The sequence below is a fragment of the Acomys minous genome (assembly GCF_964271855.1).
Source record: "Acomys minous genome assembly, chromosome: 13".
NCBI classification, from domain to species: Eukaryota; Metazoa; Chordata; class Mammalia; order Rodentia; family Muridae; genus Acomys; species Acomys minous.
In genome coordinates this window covers 69,632,965-69,650,770 of record NC_140495.1, presented here as the reverse complement: position 1 = coordinate 69,650,770, position 17,806 = coordinate 69,632,965, and the positions used below count along the sequence as shown (strand labels likewise).

At 45.1% G+C, this 17,806-nt stretch overlaps 1 protein-coding gene across 2 annotated transcripts in view; it reads right to left on the bottom strand.

The window, feature by feature from the left end:
- Positions 1-13,979: 13,979 nt before the first annotated feature.
- The window catches only part of LOC311580615 (glutathione S-transferase alpha-5), an 83,113-nt gene continuing 79,286 nt past the window's right edge, over positions 13,980-17,806 (bottom strand). For both annotated transcript variants that reach the window (XM_084752283.1, XM_084752282.1), the window contains 2 exons: positions 15,809-15,940; positions 13,980-14,356 (listed from right to left, as the gene is read on the bottom strand). In XM_084752283.1, coding sequence (XP_084608409.1) covers positions 14,237-14,356; positions 15,809-15,940 — 252 coding nt within the window. In that variant the 3' untranslated portion in view covers positions 13,980-14,236. The remainder of the gene's footprint in view (positions 14,357-15,808; positions 15,941-17,806) is intronic.

Genomic DNA, 17,806 nt, shown 5'->3' with positions numbered 1-17,806 from the left:
CTCACATTCAGAGTCTTTGTACTTGCAATAAAACATTACATTCCATTACTTTATAAATCAATAGGCAGGCAGAAGTGCCCTCTTAATGACAGATTCTTCTTAGCAGGTCAGAGAAAAGTTTTTACCTGGAGTTCATCAGGACTGGGGAGAAGGATGCACAAGTTTCCTGCTCATGATTTGGGGCAGCCAGTCCCTTGCTCACAATGGCTTCACCCCCACCTCCCCCAATTCTGTATCAATTTCTCACTTTGTCCAGCAGCTTCCTGTAAACCAAGCAGGACATGAGGCCTAGGAAAAAACAAAGAGGTTTGAGAAGGTGAGAGTAAGAAAGAAAACACAAGGAGAAAAAGGGGCACATTGGAGTAGAAGAGAAGAGAGGGAAAGGGGGAGTCTGGACAAGAGGGGTTGGGCGAGATAAAGCACAGATGCCATCTACAGCACAATCCCTCCAGTGATTCTGGCATCGTCTTTCCTGGCCAGATGTGTGAAAACTCGCATCTACTCATTATCTCACACGAAAATGAAACAGGTTTCTGTCAGTCTCATCAGAAATCCTGGCAGACCCTGTTCCTGCGGTGTGAGTTTTCCATCACACAAGATATATGTATATTTTAAACTGGGGTTTGCGGGGTTGGGGGGTTGGGGAAGAGGGAGAGCTGTGCTTTCTTTTGAAGTTGCTCTGATCCAGGAGGTCTTGCTTTAGAGCACACGGAACTATGAGGTGCCCTGTCCCTGTGGCCTTGGCCTGGAGCTGGCCAGCAACCATTGCTACAGGCCACCCTGTGCTGAGGCTCCTTCATCTGAAACAGCCCCTCCCCCACTGCTCTCACCTCCCCCTGCTCCAGCGTTATTCACAGCTTCCATGCTTTCTCTTCAACATCTGCCCTCCCCTCAGTGTACCTTTCTCTCAAAAGCATCTGAAATGTATGGGTCAAGGAAAGAGCATGTTTGTTCCCAGCGGAACAAGGCTGGGGCAGCCTGCAGTCCAGAAAACGGAGTGGGTGGGCACCATTTGCCTGTGAACTATAGCCCTGCAGTGTGTGGGTCCCCATAGCAAGCACCACCTTTCCCTGGGAAGGCAGCCAAGGCCTGGAGCCCGGGGTATGAAATCCCCTGAGAGAGGCCCCTCCTGAACCCCACAGAAAATGGTTCTTTTCATACTCTCTGAGTCTCCTCTTTTACAGATGTGAATGTCCACACTGCACCCTCTGTCTTGGCCTTCTCCACATAATTTGCTTGCTACCATAAAGACACTTGTAGGGGCAAACTCTTGCATCAATATACCTTTAACTCTCCCACAGAGCAAAGCCTTCCTGTCTGCCATCTTCACAAGGCGAGCTGAGCACGCCTAAATGTTTTTATCTGCAGTCTTGTCCTTATAAACACATGCTCCCTGAGCTTGAGCTAAAGCATAACAAAACTGTCCTTCATTTTATCCCTTCTTGAACTATGACCCTAAACTGAGCATGCTCAGGAGCGTGTTGCTTAGTGTGCTGAACTGAACAGTAGAGTCTGCCCACACCTCAAGTGCTTTCCTACGTGGATAGGAGCAAGCGCCCTGCATGAACCCCCACGCTTCCTTTGCCTTTTGTGGGGGGCAGGGAGCGCAGTTGGTTTTTCAAGACAGGGTTTCTCTGTGTAGCTTTTGCTGTCCTGGAACCTTGCTTTGTAGCCCAGACTGGCCTTGAACTCAGGAATCCGCCTTCCTCTGCCTCCCGAGTTCTGGGATTAAAGGCGTGCCCTGTCACCACCTGTCTGATTTACTGTAATTTAAGAAGCAGCCTCAAATGCAAAGCTCTGACTCTCAAACGGGCTTTGCTGAGGGAGGCAGAGAGTCATCTCCGCGACTTTGCCTCCCTTTGGAGGCTCCACAACTCCCGTTGCATTTAGAAAGTCCCTCATATAGGGCCGGTCCAGAAATAGAGGTAGGGCAGGGTGCAGCTGGAGCAGTAGGGACTCTGTCATTTTTAGGTTAACCTCAAGGACGTGTGAAAGTCACTCACAATCCCTGGCATCCGTACCACCTGAGGAGGGTCGGGAAGGACGCTACATGATGAGCAGATCCGGGGGCGTTCAGAACTGCATTTCTGATGAGTTGATGCTTAACGAGGAACACTTTGGCAGAACAAATATGGCTCTCCTCTTTTTAGTGCCCTCCTCCACATGTCTTCATTTACTCCTTGAACAACCGCCGCCCCCCCCCCCCGCGCCCGCAATCTGTGGAAAATAGTATTTTCTGAAGACTGCTTACATAATCCGAAACACTTGAGACCAGACTGTGATACTGTCCTATGGCTTTTCGTTCTCTCTACGCTTCATCTGAGAGGTAGGTGGCTGACGACTCTGGGCAATGTGTGACGGCGTCACATTCTCTGCAAAAAGTCCCTAAGAGGCCGCTGTATGGAGCGGTGACGCTGAGGCCTTGTGATGGGAGCCTCAAAGTGTGGGGCATGTCAGGCCCGAAGCAAAGCCGGCCCAAGAGAGAGGGTTACAAGTGCTGTAGGTGCCAAGAGCTGGCAAGGTGAGGCCACCAATGTTTATTAGAGCCCCGATGAAGCCACTACAAGCTCCATAGGCCAGACATGGAGATGTCAGGCTTGGTGTTTCCTCTTCTGGCTTTCAGTGCGCTTTTAGTCCAGTCAGTCGGTCTTTGGCGTCCACCCATTCTTCTCGTTTGTAACGTGAGCCTTTATTCTGCGCCTTGACATATCGGAAGTCTGTTCTTCATTTTCTTATTTTACAGGGGCTCATAGTGAAGAGATCACACCGAGTCTTAGAAGGGAGTTTGGGAGAATAATCCTGAAATGTGTCTCGCATGTCACATCATGTGTACCAAGGACCCTCATGCTTCCTGCACTGGTGCAGGCGGAGGGCGGGTACTGAGCCCTACCTACCCCCAGGGTTCCAGACTTAAGGAGTTTAGAGTAGGGCCTGAAAGCCTGGGTTTTCTAATAATCTTTCAAATGGGGCTGATTCTGGTCTGGGCGCCACACTTGGAAGTTATCGACTATATCTAAGCCTAACACTCCAAGATAGCGTAGCTAGGTAGCAAAGAAGCAAATTGTTTGTTTTCACTTCAAAATTACGGCCCACTTGGCAGAAATAGTCACCAGGTGCCATCCAGGGGGCTTCGGGAGAGCTTCAAAGTGAAGGGCATTTGAGAAGTGGAGGACCTCTGTGATAAACTTACAGTCATTGCAAAGGACCTGGCTGACACATGGCTGGTCTACAGGCAAGCTGGTGAACATAAAGTAGTTGGCTTCCTGTGGGGAAATGGAATATAAAATCTTGCAGTTCCTGGGAAGTAAAGTCATGAGTATTCTAGCCCCAAATCCATTGTAGAGAGGAGAAAGAGCTTGATGCCAGCACATTGTACTGACACAAGGACGCAGTATAATGCTGGCTTGAGAGCAGAGCTGCAGGGCACAGCAGAGTCTATGCATCACTGTACTCGCTGTTAAGACTTCCTGTGATAAATCATGTCCTCGGGGCTAGAGTTTTTAGAAGTATCATTGAAAAGGCAAGTATGAAAATATTGCTCTTTCCCTCTGGTTTTTAGAGACAGAGTTTCTCTGTGTAGCCCTGGCTTTTCTGGAAAACACTCTGTAGGCCAGACTGGCCTCAAACTCACAGATTCTCCTGCCTCTACCTCCCTCCCCCAGTTGCTGGGATTAGTGGCATGTGTCACCACCACCCGATGAAAATATTGTTCTGTGTCATGAAAATAAGTCACTTTTTACACTGAATATAGAAAAGTTTGTTAATTAATCCTTAATATTAGTATTCCCGCTTTATAACCTGTTTTTCCATATACACTTATATTAATAACATTTACAGTATTAGCACAGTGGTGTGTGGTGATTTTAAAATAAATTATAAACTAGACTTGGTGGTTCATGTCTATAATTCAGCCTTTGGAAGGCTGAGGCAGAAAGGATTGCTGTGGCTTTGATGCCAGCCTGGGCTACACAGTGAGTTCCAGGCCAGTCTGAGATACAGTGTGAGAATCTCTCTCAAAAACTAAGTAAATATTAATATTCTGTATAATATTCTGTATTCACACAAGCTCATTCAACATATCTTTTTCTGATGAGCTTCGCAAAAATAGCCATATGGGTTGGAAAGAATCAAGATGCTAATGTTTGCATTTGTTTTTCTTTAATATCAGTAAGTCCCTTATGGTTTTACTTGTTGTAAACAAATCTTCCAAAAGCAGAGTACACCTGGAAGATCTGAGACAAACTGAGTTTCTCAACAGTTGTTGAGAACCAGGCTTAGAACTCAGTGAAAATTAACTCAGAAGGTCCTGACAGATCAGATAGTGGGCTGGACGGCTGGACTATTGACCTGGCCCTCCTTTTATTTCTTCCTGTCCTTAATCTATGAAAACACACATAACTGTAAGACTAGAATCTGTCCTGTGCAGTCTTCAATTCCAGAATGGTCCAGAATCAGGAGGTATGAGAGTCAGGTGGAAAAAAGAAATTTCTGTTTCCGCTAACTTCTAACTTGAGTCCACCATGTCCATTAGGAAAGCAGACACCGAACCATAGCAGCACTAGTATGTGTCTCTTATCACCAGGGCCACAGACAGTCCCATCACAGATACCTTAAAATAGACCAGTACTTACACTACCTCAAGGCTATGCTAATAGACATAACCCCAGGTATTGTACTCTTCAAAAACTGAGCTTCCTTTGAAATCTTACATGTTTTATTTGGGGCTTTTCTCCAGAATTCCAAAGAGCACTGAGGCCACAAGGAAGTGTACATTTCTGTTGCTGTGGATCACAAATAGACAGTCTGTCTTAATTAGAGTCTATTACTGTGATGAGAGATCACAGCCACAGCAACTTACATAAAGAAAAACATTTAATTGGGGATGGCTTGCAGTTCAAAGGTTTAGGCTGATGTCATGGTGGCAGGAAGCATGGCGGCATGCAGGCAGACATGGTGCTGGGGAAGGAGCTGAGAGGTCTGCCTTCCCATCAGGAAGAGAGAGCAACACTGGGCCTGGCTTGAGCTTCTGAAGCCCCAAAGCCCACTTTCCCCAGTGACACACTTCCTCCAGCAAGGCCACACCTTCTAACAGTGTCTCTCCCAGTGAGCATATAGGGACAATTTTCATTTAAACCACTGCCCAGTATCAGAAGTTGGCAAGGCCACAAGGTTTTGCTGCACCCTCATCCTGGGCTCCACCCTGACCATCCACCAGAGCAGGTGGCAGCTGATGGCTTGACCTCAGGTGACAGGGGTCCTCCCCCTAAGAACAATCCTGGTCCACATGTGTGACAGCATGCAATCCCAATGCTGTGCAGAGAGATGTTCTCTGAGGCTCATTTAGAACAACAGACTGGGAGCGAGGCTGCGTCCATCTTCCTACACTTCAGTGTCTGGATCTCAGAGCATCTAGTCTGGCCATATCTTAGCTCTGCTCGTGGGCTGATGGCGTGTCTTGGTGAAGGGCTGTTTGAGTGCACTGGAGAGACTGTGCTCCAATTCCCAGCACCAAACTGTGTAAATCCAGCGTGAGATCAAATGTGTCATCCTGTACCCAATCATGTCATAAGAATAATAAAGAATTCCAAAGGACTCTTATTTTATTTTGCATAGGGAAAGTGTTCTGTGAGTCTGAGGAGAGAGAGAGAAGGCTGGGGTGGGAGTGGACAAGCAGGAGGTGGGAATGAGAGCCAAGGGAACTTGGAGGCAAACTTCAGGATGTGACTGCACCGCATTGCTGTGTCTTGCTGTCAGTGCTCCTGTGACTCTTCCTTAAGACCAGTTTAGACTTTCCAATTCTTTTTTTTTTTTTTTTGGTTTTCTGGTTTTTTGAAACAGGGTTTCTCTGTATTATCTTGGCTGTCCTGTACTCACTTTGTAGACCAGGCTAGCCTTGAACTCACAAAGATCCGCCTGCCTCTACCTCCCAAGTGCTGGGATTAAAGGCATGCGCCACCATGCCCAATTCTTTAAAATACAGTCACATTACTGTATTTTACTCCCTCAAATACTTTGGCAGGGAGGACAGATGTAGACAGAGTAGAACCAACAAATGAATGCCACACAATTTAATATATGTATTAGGATCATTTGAGTTTGGGGAGGGGTTCTATTATTCCCCACCCCCGAAAATTCTAGAGCCTTCTTCTATACCTGGACTGCTGCTGTATAACAGAGGGCAGAGGCTCGTCCTAGTTACTATTTTCAGCCTAGAAGGCCAAATTGGAATGACATGAGAATTTACCATGAGACACAATTTCTTGTCAATTCAAGCTTCTTTACTGGGAACTGATTCGCCTGGACTTGCAAGGCTCAAAATGCTTCCCGACTCTGGCGTTCTGTACCGTTCCTCCTGGGCATCTAAGGCTGGTGTTCCTATGATGCTATGCCCACACCTGCCTATATGGTGAGCTGTAAGGGCACTCGGGCTTTGAAACCAGATCAACTTGATCTCTGACTTTGGACATCTTACTTCACCTTTTGGAACGTCCTCAACCTCCCCTGAAGATGGAAACAAGTTGTAGACTGCAGATATGTTGTTTAACTTCCTAAAAATCTTACCCCTTAGGGGAGAATCCCAGCTAAACCTAGGAGTCTCGCTGCAATCGTCGTCTCGGCCGCGAGGGGGCAGCAGACTCCATGCCTGTGCTCCCGGGCAGATGCAGCAGGGCGGAGAAGCAAGTTCCCAGGGTCCTGGTTCCTGCAGACCTAGAGCTGCACCCCGGTCCTAGCCCCGGGACAGCAGAAGGATGTGCGATCAGGAACTTTGCTCTATGTTGCATAAAACATCCCGAGACACAACTTGGCTCTGCAGGATGTGGTGGGCAGCAGTGAGGGAGCGCGCCTGCGCAGTACTTGTTCCAGAGCGAGGTATTGTGTTTGCACGTCGCTTTTTCTTTTCTTTTTTTTTTTTAGCTGCAGCAGCAAGGTGACAAGGCTCCAGGTGAGCTATGCACCTATTCCTTAAAGGAAACTTTTCTTGTAATGACATGAAAATAAACCGGACTTTGTTGAGCACCCTCCACAAAAATAAAAATAAAAATAAATAAATAAATAAATAAACAAACAAACCCTCTCACTCTTCACAGCAAAACCAGAACCAATTCAGAAGGAGGAATGACAGCTTCCCTCCCACAGATCTTTCCTGCCGTCATGCAATTTCCTGAATTTCTGCCCACATGGGGCCCTAAATCTTTTATCTGTTTTGCCTTCCACCCTCGCGGAGGTAGGGTGTAGTGGTAGATAAGGTTCAATCAGGCTTGCTTCAATAGTTGCTTTCGTGCCCATGCAGGTCAGAGATTGGCAACTGCTTTATTTTTCTGTGAAAATGCTTTGTGTATATCTATCTACAGTACTCTTAATCGGGCCTCCAGATTTTGGAGGACTGGGGTCAGGGCAAGGCAGGGGACTGCCATTCAGTGTTGTGTGCCCAACAGTAATTCATTGTGGCTTGTGTCTGTTGCAGGAAGACACAACGGGCATGCCTCCCAGCCACACTCCTTCTCACAGCCTTTCACCTTAATGCTTGGATATAGTCAGGACAAGTGGCCTCTGCCATGCAGAGGAAGCAAGAAAGAGAATTGGCTTCTCTGTGAATTTTCTCATTGCGCAATGGTTTTGGAATGGATTTGTTTTAGCCTCTTAGAACAGCACTCACTCGGTTCTCTGTGGAGATGAAGGAATTGTGGGGATTCCTGACAATGCAGCCAGGGGTGGTGGGGCAGTGGAGGGGCATGGAGACAGCCACGGCATAATTTCAGCACAGGTTGTGTATTTGAGCCACCCGTTCGCTCAGAGCAATGTGCTTGGTGCCGTGTGCAGGTCAGCAATCACTCGATGATGCAGTGTGAGTTTGCCCAACATGAGTTTGACTGCCTGAGAAAAGAGAATTGGACAGGCAATACACCACCAACAGTCTTACACCAAATAAAAGAGATTTATCTCTTAAACAGAGACACAGAAGCAGTTGGGGACTTAAGAAGGTAAATTCGTTTTTCACACGTTTGGTAAACTTAGAAAAAAAAGTAAGGCCTCAAATTACTATCCAACGATGAATGATCTGTTTTACCAGCATTGGATTTATTAAAAAGGGTGTCTTTCTGACTGTTAGACACCTCAGTCTACATCCCAAACCCTCATCATGGCACACACACACACACACACACACACACACACACACACACACACACACACACACACTGCCCTAAGGCTCTGACTCAGGGAAAAGCATTGATTACTCACCTCTACATCTCCTAGAGGTCCAAGCCAGAGACCAGGAGGAGAGCCATCCTTGTGACTTCCCTGCCTTTCCCCACCTCCAGGCTGGGCTCTAAGAACCTCTCACCACCTAGCTCCATCTTGATCGGCCTTTCTCCAGGGTGGGTTACTCTCATCAACCAGTTAATTTACAGCACCCAATTTATGTCCCTGTTTTCTTAAGTCTCACTTAAGACCGCAGCTAGGAAACGTTTGGTAGACTGTTTGACTGGAAGGCTTGCTTATTTAACCCTTCACTGACCTTGGGACAGGAGCCCCAGACTCCTTTACAGGGCTGATGTGAGTGCAGGTAATATTTCTGAACAGATGCTCTTTTCACGGCCCATTTGTGTTTCAGCCTTTAAGGTTGCCATTGTTAGTTTTCAATTATGGTGTGTCTCTGTGTGGGTTTGTGCACGTGAGTGTCCTTGCCCTCGGAGTTCAAAGGTCCTCAGAGCCCCTGATGCTAGAGTTGCAGGCATTTGTGTGTTGCACAGCCTGGGTGCAGAAACAGCTAAGATTCTTGCCAGGCTATCCCATCCTCCCTCTAGCCTTTGCGGCTCACTTTCTTTGCAGCGTGCCTTGCTCTCTAACCCCTGGAAGCCTTTGCACGTGTGTTCACCCATCTGCCTGGAACACTTGCTCACTGCTTATTCCTGCGTTCCCCTAGGTCCTAGCTGGGACCTGGCCTCCCCTGGACATCCTGCCTTAGGCTCCATTGTCCCTCAGATCTGTCCCCTTGGGGCTCTTCACCGTCTGCTCCTCCCTGCTCTGTTGTACTGTACACAAGCCTGAGTCTACAACTTTTCTGAGACTGCTTCCCACTGCCTTGCACAAAGATGATGCTCAGTACATAGGTGTTGAGTGGAAAGGGGTTTAAATGTGCTCCAAGGGACAGATTTCTTCTACACCAGGTGTTTTCTTGTTGTGCTGAAACAAGAATGTCCTTAAAAATAGGAAGGACAGTGAAAGAGTATTATTATTGCACAGCTAATATTTGTTTTAAAATGTAATTTAACTTTTCATTGACACATTATAATTATACATATTTATGGGATAGAGTGTGACTTATCAGTACTATGTATTTAATGTCTAACCAGAAGATTAAGAAAGGTAGTTGGTGTAGCCATTACTTCAGACATTTATTATTTCTGTATTCAGGGACCATCCAAAATCCTGTATACTAGCGATTAGGCTGATAAAGAATCACGTGCTCATATCTCAAAAAAAACATCTTTCTCATTACCCCTATTACTCTTTCTCAATTGTTTTGTTAGTTTTTAAAGTTTATTTATTAGTTAGGTACTCCTCACCCCTCATATGGGGCGTCTCACTATGCAGCACTGGATGGCCATAAACTCATATATTCACCTACCTGGGGTTGAAGGTGTGTGCCATTATGCCTTGCCTAATACTTTGCATGCGTGCATGCCTGTGTGTGCGTGTGTGCGTGTGTGTGTGCGCGCGCGCGTGCGTGGGTGCGTGCGTGCGTGCGTCCGTGTGTGTGTGTGTGTGTGTGTGTGTGTGCGCGCGCGCGCCTCAGCACTGTGTTTACATATTTCTTCATGGTTTTTTTACCACATCACAATGTGTTTCTATTTTTCAGGGAGGGGGGTTGCTGCATGTTTGTTTTGTGGTGTTTTGGGGTGTTTTACCTGTACGTATGGCTGTGCACCAAGAGAGGACTTGGTACCCATGAAGGCAAGAAGAGGGTATCAGATTCCCTGGGGCTGGACTTACAGTCATGAGCTGCCATATAGGTTCTGGAAATTGAACACTAGCTCTCTCTCTCTCCAGGCCAACTGTTATTTCTGCATCTATACTTCAGTCAACAAATGTTTTGAAGTCAGCTCCTTCCTACATATTATGCATGTAGGGATGTCTCAGGATACTCCAAGATCGAGCTTTCACCACAAAGGAGATTTATTTGTCCCAGAGAGGCAAAGGTTAGGGAATATAAGACAAACAGGAGATAGAGAAGGGGAAGGGAGCAAAGGAGAGGAGGAACAGGCATTTGTCCTGGGCAGCAGCGGAGAAGGGCCACAAAGGCCTGCCCCTGGATAGAGAGGAGACAGGCATGGACCATAGGGAAATGGTGATTTATAAAGGGGAAAGGGGAAACCCTGTGTCGGATGAGGTGTTTCGTTTTAATTGGGTATGTTAATTAGGTGACCCAAAGGGGGCTTTGATTGCTGGACCTCAATACTTGATAGCTGGGCCTTGGTAGCCAGCCTCAGTGGGAGGAAGTGGCCAAATAAGGGACTAGACCTTGGTGGCTAGCTTTAGGAATGTCATCTAATGGTTTGTAGCAAGACAGAGGGAATGGGGAGAAAGGCAAAGCCTGCCAGAGTCATGTTTGCCACGCTCAGGCTGGCCAGAGTTCCTTCAGTGCCCCTTTGTGCCATACCTTGGGCTCAGATAAGAATTCCTGAGTTAGGTCTCTCTCTCTCTCTCTCTCTCTCTCTCTCTCTCTCTCTCTCTCTCTCTCTCTCTCTCTCTGCTCTTAGCTTGGTTGACCTAGAACTCACTCTGTAGTTAGGTTGGCCTTGAACTCCTAGAAATCCTTCTGCCCCAGCCTTCTACTGGGATGGCTAAAGCTATGTTTTAATCTTAAATTACTGTGCTTAAAAGATTTATAAAAACAATAATGCCTCTAACCTGTAAGCCCAAACTTGCCCAAGGATAGATAACTTCCTGGAATGTTGGGGGCTGTTTATGTAAGATACCAAGCCCAGTGTTGTCACTTCTATAAACAAGCTTCGTTGCACCAACTGCCCAGGATGTGTGCTTGATCACACTTAGGGAGGCATTACAGAGAGAGAGAGTATGTCAAAATATATATTTGACCCTGATTGGACAAAGACAGTAAGTATGTAGCCTTGCGAGTTTTGCCTTTTTAAGCGCCTGTCTAAGGTAATTTGACTCCCTACTCTGAGAATTCTGGGTATGGGCTTGACCAGTATTTAATAAAACTTGCTTCAACTTTGGCTCAAAAACTGTGGTAATGTTCTTATTCTTGCCCTGTAGGATTAACACTCTGTGCTGAGATTACAGGCATGAACACTTGGTTTCCAGTAGACTCTAAGTGACTCTGAGATCAGTTGGCACCTGCCCTCTTCTGAGTCAGTCTTCTGACACTGGTTAGTCTAAAGAGGAGCAGTGAGAATTCAAACAGTGCACAGGAGAGCCAGGAATGCATCTCAGTGGGGCGCTCCTGCCTAGTATGTGAAAGACCTGGATTAAGTCACCAGGGAACATACACACACATACTTACACACACACAGCCAAATGCACAGGAAATTTTATGCATCATTACTATTTTTCACATTTGCTCACATGGTTATTTTTCCTGTGTAAAAATAGATGTAAAAGCCAAGGACAATACAGGCGGTAAACCTTAAACTCCTACCCAGATCTAGACAATGGACAGAACACTCTCCACAGTAGAGTGGAGAGTGGGATATTACTTTCTCACATACTCTGGTGCCTCACCTTTGACCATGTCCCCTGGAGGGGGAGACCTGGTGGCACTCAGAGGAAGGACAGCAGGTTACCAAGAAGAGACTTGATACCCTATGAGCATATACAGGGGGAGGTAATCCCCCTCAGGAACAGCCATAGGGGAGGGGAATAAGGGGAAAATGGGAGGGAGGGAAGAATGGGAGGATACAAGGAATGGGATAACCATTGAGATGTAACAAGAATAAATTAATAAAGGAGAAAAAACAATTAAAAAATAGATGTAAAAGTGATAAAATACAAAAATGTCAGGATCCTGTGGCTAGATAGGTTATAGTCCCTACGGACAGCTCACCGCGGCTCCTCTGCTGAAAGGACATGGTATTAAAATGACTTCTAATAACTTATCACCATAGCCGTAGGTTAGCATCTGTCAGCCCTCATCAGAGAAACGTCTTACAGTAGTCAGTATGACACCCACAGCTGGTCAACGTGCAGAGAACAAGACTGAGGAGTGCTCAGCACTAAGTGGGTTGTCTGTCACTCGCCTCCCCAGAAGGCTCAGGGAGCATCTGAGAAGGGGTAAAAGGCTGTAAGAGCCAGAGGTCTCAGATGACTACAAGCAAACGGTGTTTTCCAGACACAGCAGGGCAGATGCACATATGAACTCACAGTGATTGTTTAGCATGCACAGGACCTGTGCACATTCAAGCCAGACAGAACCCCAATATGGAGAAGGGGCAATGGATGCACACAAAGTCCCACCCCTACCGGAGGAGCTATGAGCACTTGTTTTCTGCTGGGTAAGGGGAACTCAGTTTCCTGTAAGGATGTAACACCTGGTGGGTCAGCCACTCTTTAGGCCCCACACCCAATAGTATTTTAGTAACACAAATTGGACTCTTTTGGGGAGAGGGAGAGAGAGACACACACAGGGAATACAAAGCTGGGAGGGTAGGTAAGTGGGGTGGCTCTGGGACCAGATGATGGAAGAGTGGATATATTAAGAATACATTATATAGAATTCTCAAATAATGAAGAAAAACATTATTAAAATCACCAAAGAAGAATTTAACAAACTGAAGAACTACATCGAATTTAGCAAACTGAATAACTACATTGCATCTCATCTCTCTCACTTTAGGGGGCATGGGAAAGAAAAGGGTGTGGCCTATGGACCCACAGCTAGCTGGAGGCTGACTCTATTTCCTGGGGCTGTCTTCCATTGCAACTTGGGTGATTGAGGGCAGGGTTTCAATGGAACCTTTCCTCACCACTGGAGGTACTTTAGCTGTTGCATGATTCACAGCAAAATGTCACCGACAAAGAGTTGATTTGGGCCCAGGACACCATTACAATGCATAGTGATTTACTATTGATTATAAATGAGTGTGTTGGCCACTGGGAAGTTGCTATGGACTATACCCTCAAAGTGTAAGCCAAAATAAATCCTTCGTTCCACAAGAAACTTTTTTCAGGTGTTTTTGTTATAGCAGAAAGGAAAAGAAAGGAAGTACCATTTCTCACATTCAGGGTCAAGCAGAGGTGTCCCTATTAGGTACGTACCCAGAAATAACTATTTTATAACATAAGAATCAAGATAAATTCTGTCCCAGAGAATGTTTCAGGCCTAGCTATAACTCCTGACTGTGACCTACCTCATCTGGAAAGACGGTCTCTACAGATGTGAAGATTTGGTTACTATGTCAATAAACAAAGGAATTTCAGCATGGCTGGCCACAAAAAGGTGCTAGGAAGGGGCCAAAGAGAATCCATCTTTAAAGCTTTCAGAGAGAACCTGGTGCATATCAGACTTAGATTTCAGATGTCCACCTCCCCCAGAACTGTTTATATTATTTTAAGCTACAAAGTTTGTGGTTCACTGTTATAGAACCCTTAGTAATGGGGCGCACAAACCCTCCAATTTTGTATCAGAAGTACCTAAGTTTTTATTACTTTTGTAACAATCAATTCAGAGCTTCTGGGTCTGGGTGAATGACTGGATCTGTCATATTCATCACCCATGAAGCCCAGGGAGAAATGACTGTTCTATGCTGAACATAAATATATACTGTTTGAGTAATTGGATAAGAAGAAGCTTAACTGGTTGGGGAAAAACAGTGCTTCACAGTGTATGTGGACTCATCTATGTGTGTGTTTGGTCATAAAGGGCACTATATAAACCAGAGTTTGATATGCATATTTCTACTTCGCTCTGTTTGAGAAGGATATGACAGCTTTTTCATGACATTATTTGAATACTGTAGAGTTTAAGAAGCTTGTCCCGTTTTATTGAAACTCACAGAACTATCACAGGAAGTAATCATGATTTCATTTTTTACTACAACCAAATAGCATCCCAGCAATTCTGCATTGGTCGTGTCTATATAAAATAACACATAAGCCTTAGAAAATGTGTTAGCCTCCCAATAAGTAACACCAACATTTAATCAAAACACTTCATTGTTGCAAAGCTTAGAAGGTTAGCCTTGCAGGTGCTATGTATCAATATCTGCCTGAATTAACTAAAAATCTTCTTTGCTGCTGCCACACATTTCTCATCATCAAAAGGCTTCCTCTGGCTTCCAGGCTGAAGAAATTTCTTCATAGTCGGGAGGTTGCTGACTCTGGTTCTCAGGGCCTGCAACAAACAAACCAGAGCCTCAGAGAGCAGCAGAAGGCAAAGCTATTGTTGGCTCAACCCTGTGCCCCTGCCAGCCAAAGGACCAACCGAGCCCCTCCATCAGCATCAGGGTGGAGGATGGAGACAGATACCCAGAGACAATGAGGATGAGAGGAAGACAATGGAGCTTCCCCTCAATATGTCTTAAAGATTTATTCTGTTTGGGTCCTTCACTTCTTTTCCTTCTTTAGATTTTAATCCTGCAGACTTGTCACTTCTGTAGAATTTAAGGATGAACAATTTGTTTCTCAGACACTGATGCATAGACAAATATGTATAAATAATAGTTAAAATAAAGATCTGGGATAATAGAGTCAGAAGTGGTCATAGAAAGTAGAACAGGAAAACGAGGGTCCAGTCACAACCAGCTTTCACACTGAGGAAGAAAAATGGGAGTCGTTGGGGGCTGACAGTGTGGTGCAGTGGTACAGCACTTGCCAGGTTTAACCACTAATACGACAAGAAATAAAGACAAATAAAACAAGCAGGAGGGCTGAGGAATGGCTCAATGGGCACAGTGCCTGCTGTGTAAGCATGAGGACATGAGTTTGCATCCCATGGGCCCCACATAGAACCTAATAGAGTAGCATGTTTCTTTGCTCCACTGCAATAATAATAATAATTATAATGATGATGGTGATGGAAGTGATCCAAAAGGATATCCTATGTCTACCTCTGGCTTCCATATGCATAAGCACATGTGCACACACCCACATGAACATATACATACATCAAACACCCACATGACCACATACATACATCAAACATACTCATAAAGTAGGAGTTGTTGGATTGATAAAAATATGTTTGTGAGGGCTGTAGTGTAGAGAGAAATACAATGGTTGTTACTGTAAAGCTCGAAAGAGACCTCTCCAGATAGGTTGACTAGGAAGACAAGGCAACATCTGTGATAAAGAGAAGCCCATTGAAACTAGGATCAAACCCAAAGGTGGAACAGGGTGTGGGGAAAGAGAATGAGGTCCTGGGTTCTTTCTACTATACTAGGCAAAATATACATCTTGAGAGAGCAAGAAATAAGATTTTCTAGAGCCGGGCGTGGTGGCGCACGCCTTTAATCCCAGCACTCGGGAGGCAGAGGCGGGCGGATCACTATGAGTTCGAGGCCAGCCTGGTCTACAAAGTGAGTCCAGGACAGCCAAGGCTAACACAGAGAGACCTTGCCTCGAAAAACCAAAAAAAAAAAAAAAGAAAGAAATAAGATTTTCTATTTAATATATTTTTTATGTCTCAGAACGAGGGTCTAACAGCTCATTTTGTAGATGTGGCTGGGGGATGGGGGTAGTTATGAAGGCAGAAGAAACTGGAGGATGCTATCAGTCTGATGGTCAAAATACTGGATTCCATGAGGTAAGATATGGGCTGCCCCTCAGAGGGCTTGGAATAGAATACCTTCAGCAGAGGGAAGTTCGCCATAACGCTGGGGTCCAGCTCTTCCACAAGGTAGAGAAGTTCGACCAGGGAAACATCAGCCCTGCTCAGCCTGTTGCCAACGAGATAATCTTGTCCATGGCTCTTTAGCACCTGAGGAATTCAAGATGTTAGTTAAGTCTTTAAGACAACGGCCATCAGACTGGGGCCCCTTGAGTTTTCTCTGAGGATCTCAAGTAAAATTTCCCTTCTGCTATGCTTTCAGGGACATACGGGGCCCTATACTTTCCTCTATGCCCTGAGCCATGATAAAAATCAAGAAGGAGATCTCTCCCCATCATTCTGTCATCTGTCCTATAGCCATGCCAAGCTCCGAGTTCCAGCTGTACTGTTTCTTCATGTGCCTCCACAAATAACAGGGTGAAACCCTAACATTTGAGGGTGACCCTCACTGTGCTCTGCAGTCTCTTAGTGGGAAATGGCTTCCCCTGTGTGAGTGCACCCTCCACACATGAGGAGACTGTATCAGGCACTACATTCCGCCTTGTTCTGCTCTCTCAGCGTCCTCGTACCTACAGCCTCTAGAGTAAGCCTGCACTGTCATTTCCTCAGTAACATTGGCTCAGGTTATTTAGACTATGGGATCCTCTGCAGTGATGGAGCATCTATGGGTTCCCTGCAGCTGTGTCTGCAGTTAATGTTGAAGTGCTAGGAAAAGATGAGCTGATAGAAAGAAGGGTGTGTGGGAAGGGAAGGGGGGAGGAATAGACACATTAAACAAACAAGACGTCAAGTTTGAAGTAGATGATACCCATGTGTTCCTTAAACTAACTCACTATATGAATGCATGTATGTGTGTATGTATGTATGCATGTATGTGTGCATGTATATATGTATATTTGCATATAAAGTCAAAGTTTCATGCATAGGAGATGGGCCTCAAACTCATCGTGTTCTGAGCCTTGTCTTGAACCGAACCTTCTGATTCTGTAAGCTACAAGCATGTATCACCAAGCCTAGCTCAACTTCTCTACATGCATGAAAGTTTTTCAGAAAAAAAAATATTGGGGTAATATGAAATATTTGCTAAAATAGTTCATCAGTGTTAAAGTTAGGGATAAGAAAGAAAAATGTCCACAGCACTACTGAGTAGAGGTAATATGTTGTCAAATACACATTAGATTATGTATACATATAGAAATAGATATCATGCCTTGGTTTAAGAACAAATTAATATACATGAGATTTATATTTCCCTTGACATTCACTGGGCTGTTTGATCTCACAGTATAGATGACAAGCTGTAATGATAGAGAGCATCTCTCCATGAGGTAACATCCTTATCTGTTGCCATCACAAGAGCCAGAAGTGAGAATCTGAGGGTATAAAAATTTATATTCTTATCTCCACCCTGGATCAGAGGCACAAGCCACAAATCACAAGTTGTTGAATGAATGAATGAATGAATGAATGCATAATATGATGAAAAACAAATTTTTATTTGAAAAACATTGGGGGTAATATGTGCTATTTGCTAAAATTTCCCAGCAATATTGAAACCCTGAAAAATAAGGGGGGAAACACCCATGGTCAGTGAAGTGAAATATATGGAAGTCAATAGTTCTTTATCTGCAAGCATCCTGCCACAGTTAAATGTCTGGACTTAGTTGTTTGGTTGTTGTTGTTGCTGTTGTTGTTGTTGTTGTTGTTGTTGTTGTTGTTGTTGTTGTTCAGTTTGACCTCAGGTGTTTTGGTTTTGAAACACGGCTTCTTCATTTGTAAATGGAACTCTTAGTAGGATGTATGCATACAACAGACACACATACATATGAAAAGGCAGAACTTTATTCCCTTAGTTTGTGCAAAGACCAATGTTGCTAATTCTGGCTTTTTTTTTTTCTCTCTCATCGCATCTCCTCCCTGTCTCTTCCTTTCCAAGCCTCTGTCAATGTTGTGTAGATAACCTACATCTATCCTGAAACAGTATAATACTCCCCTGATGGGCTCTTTTTTCAGGCC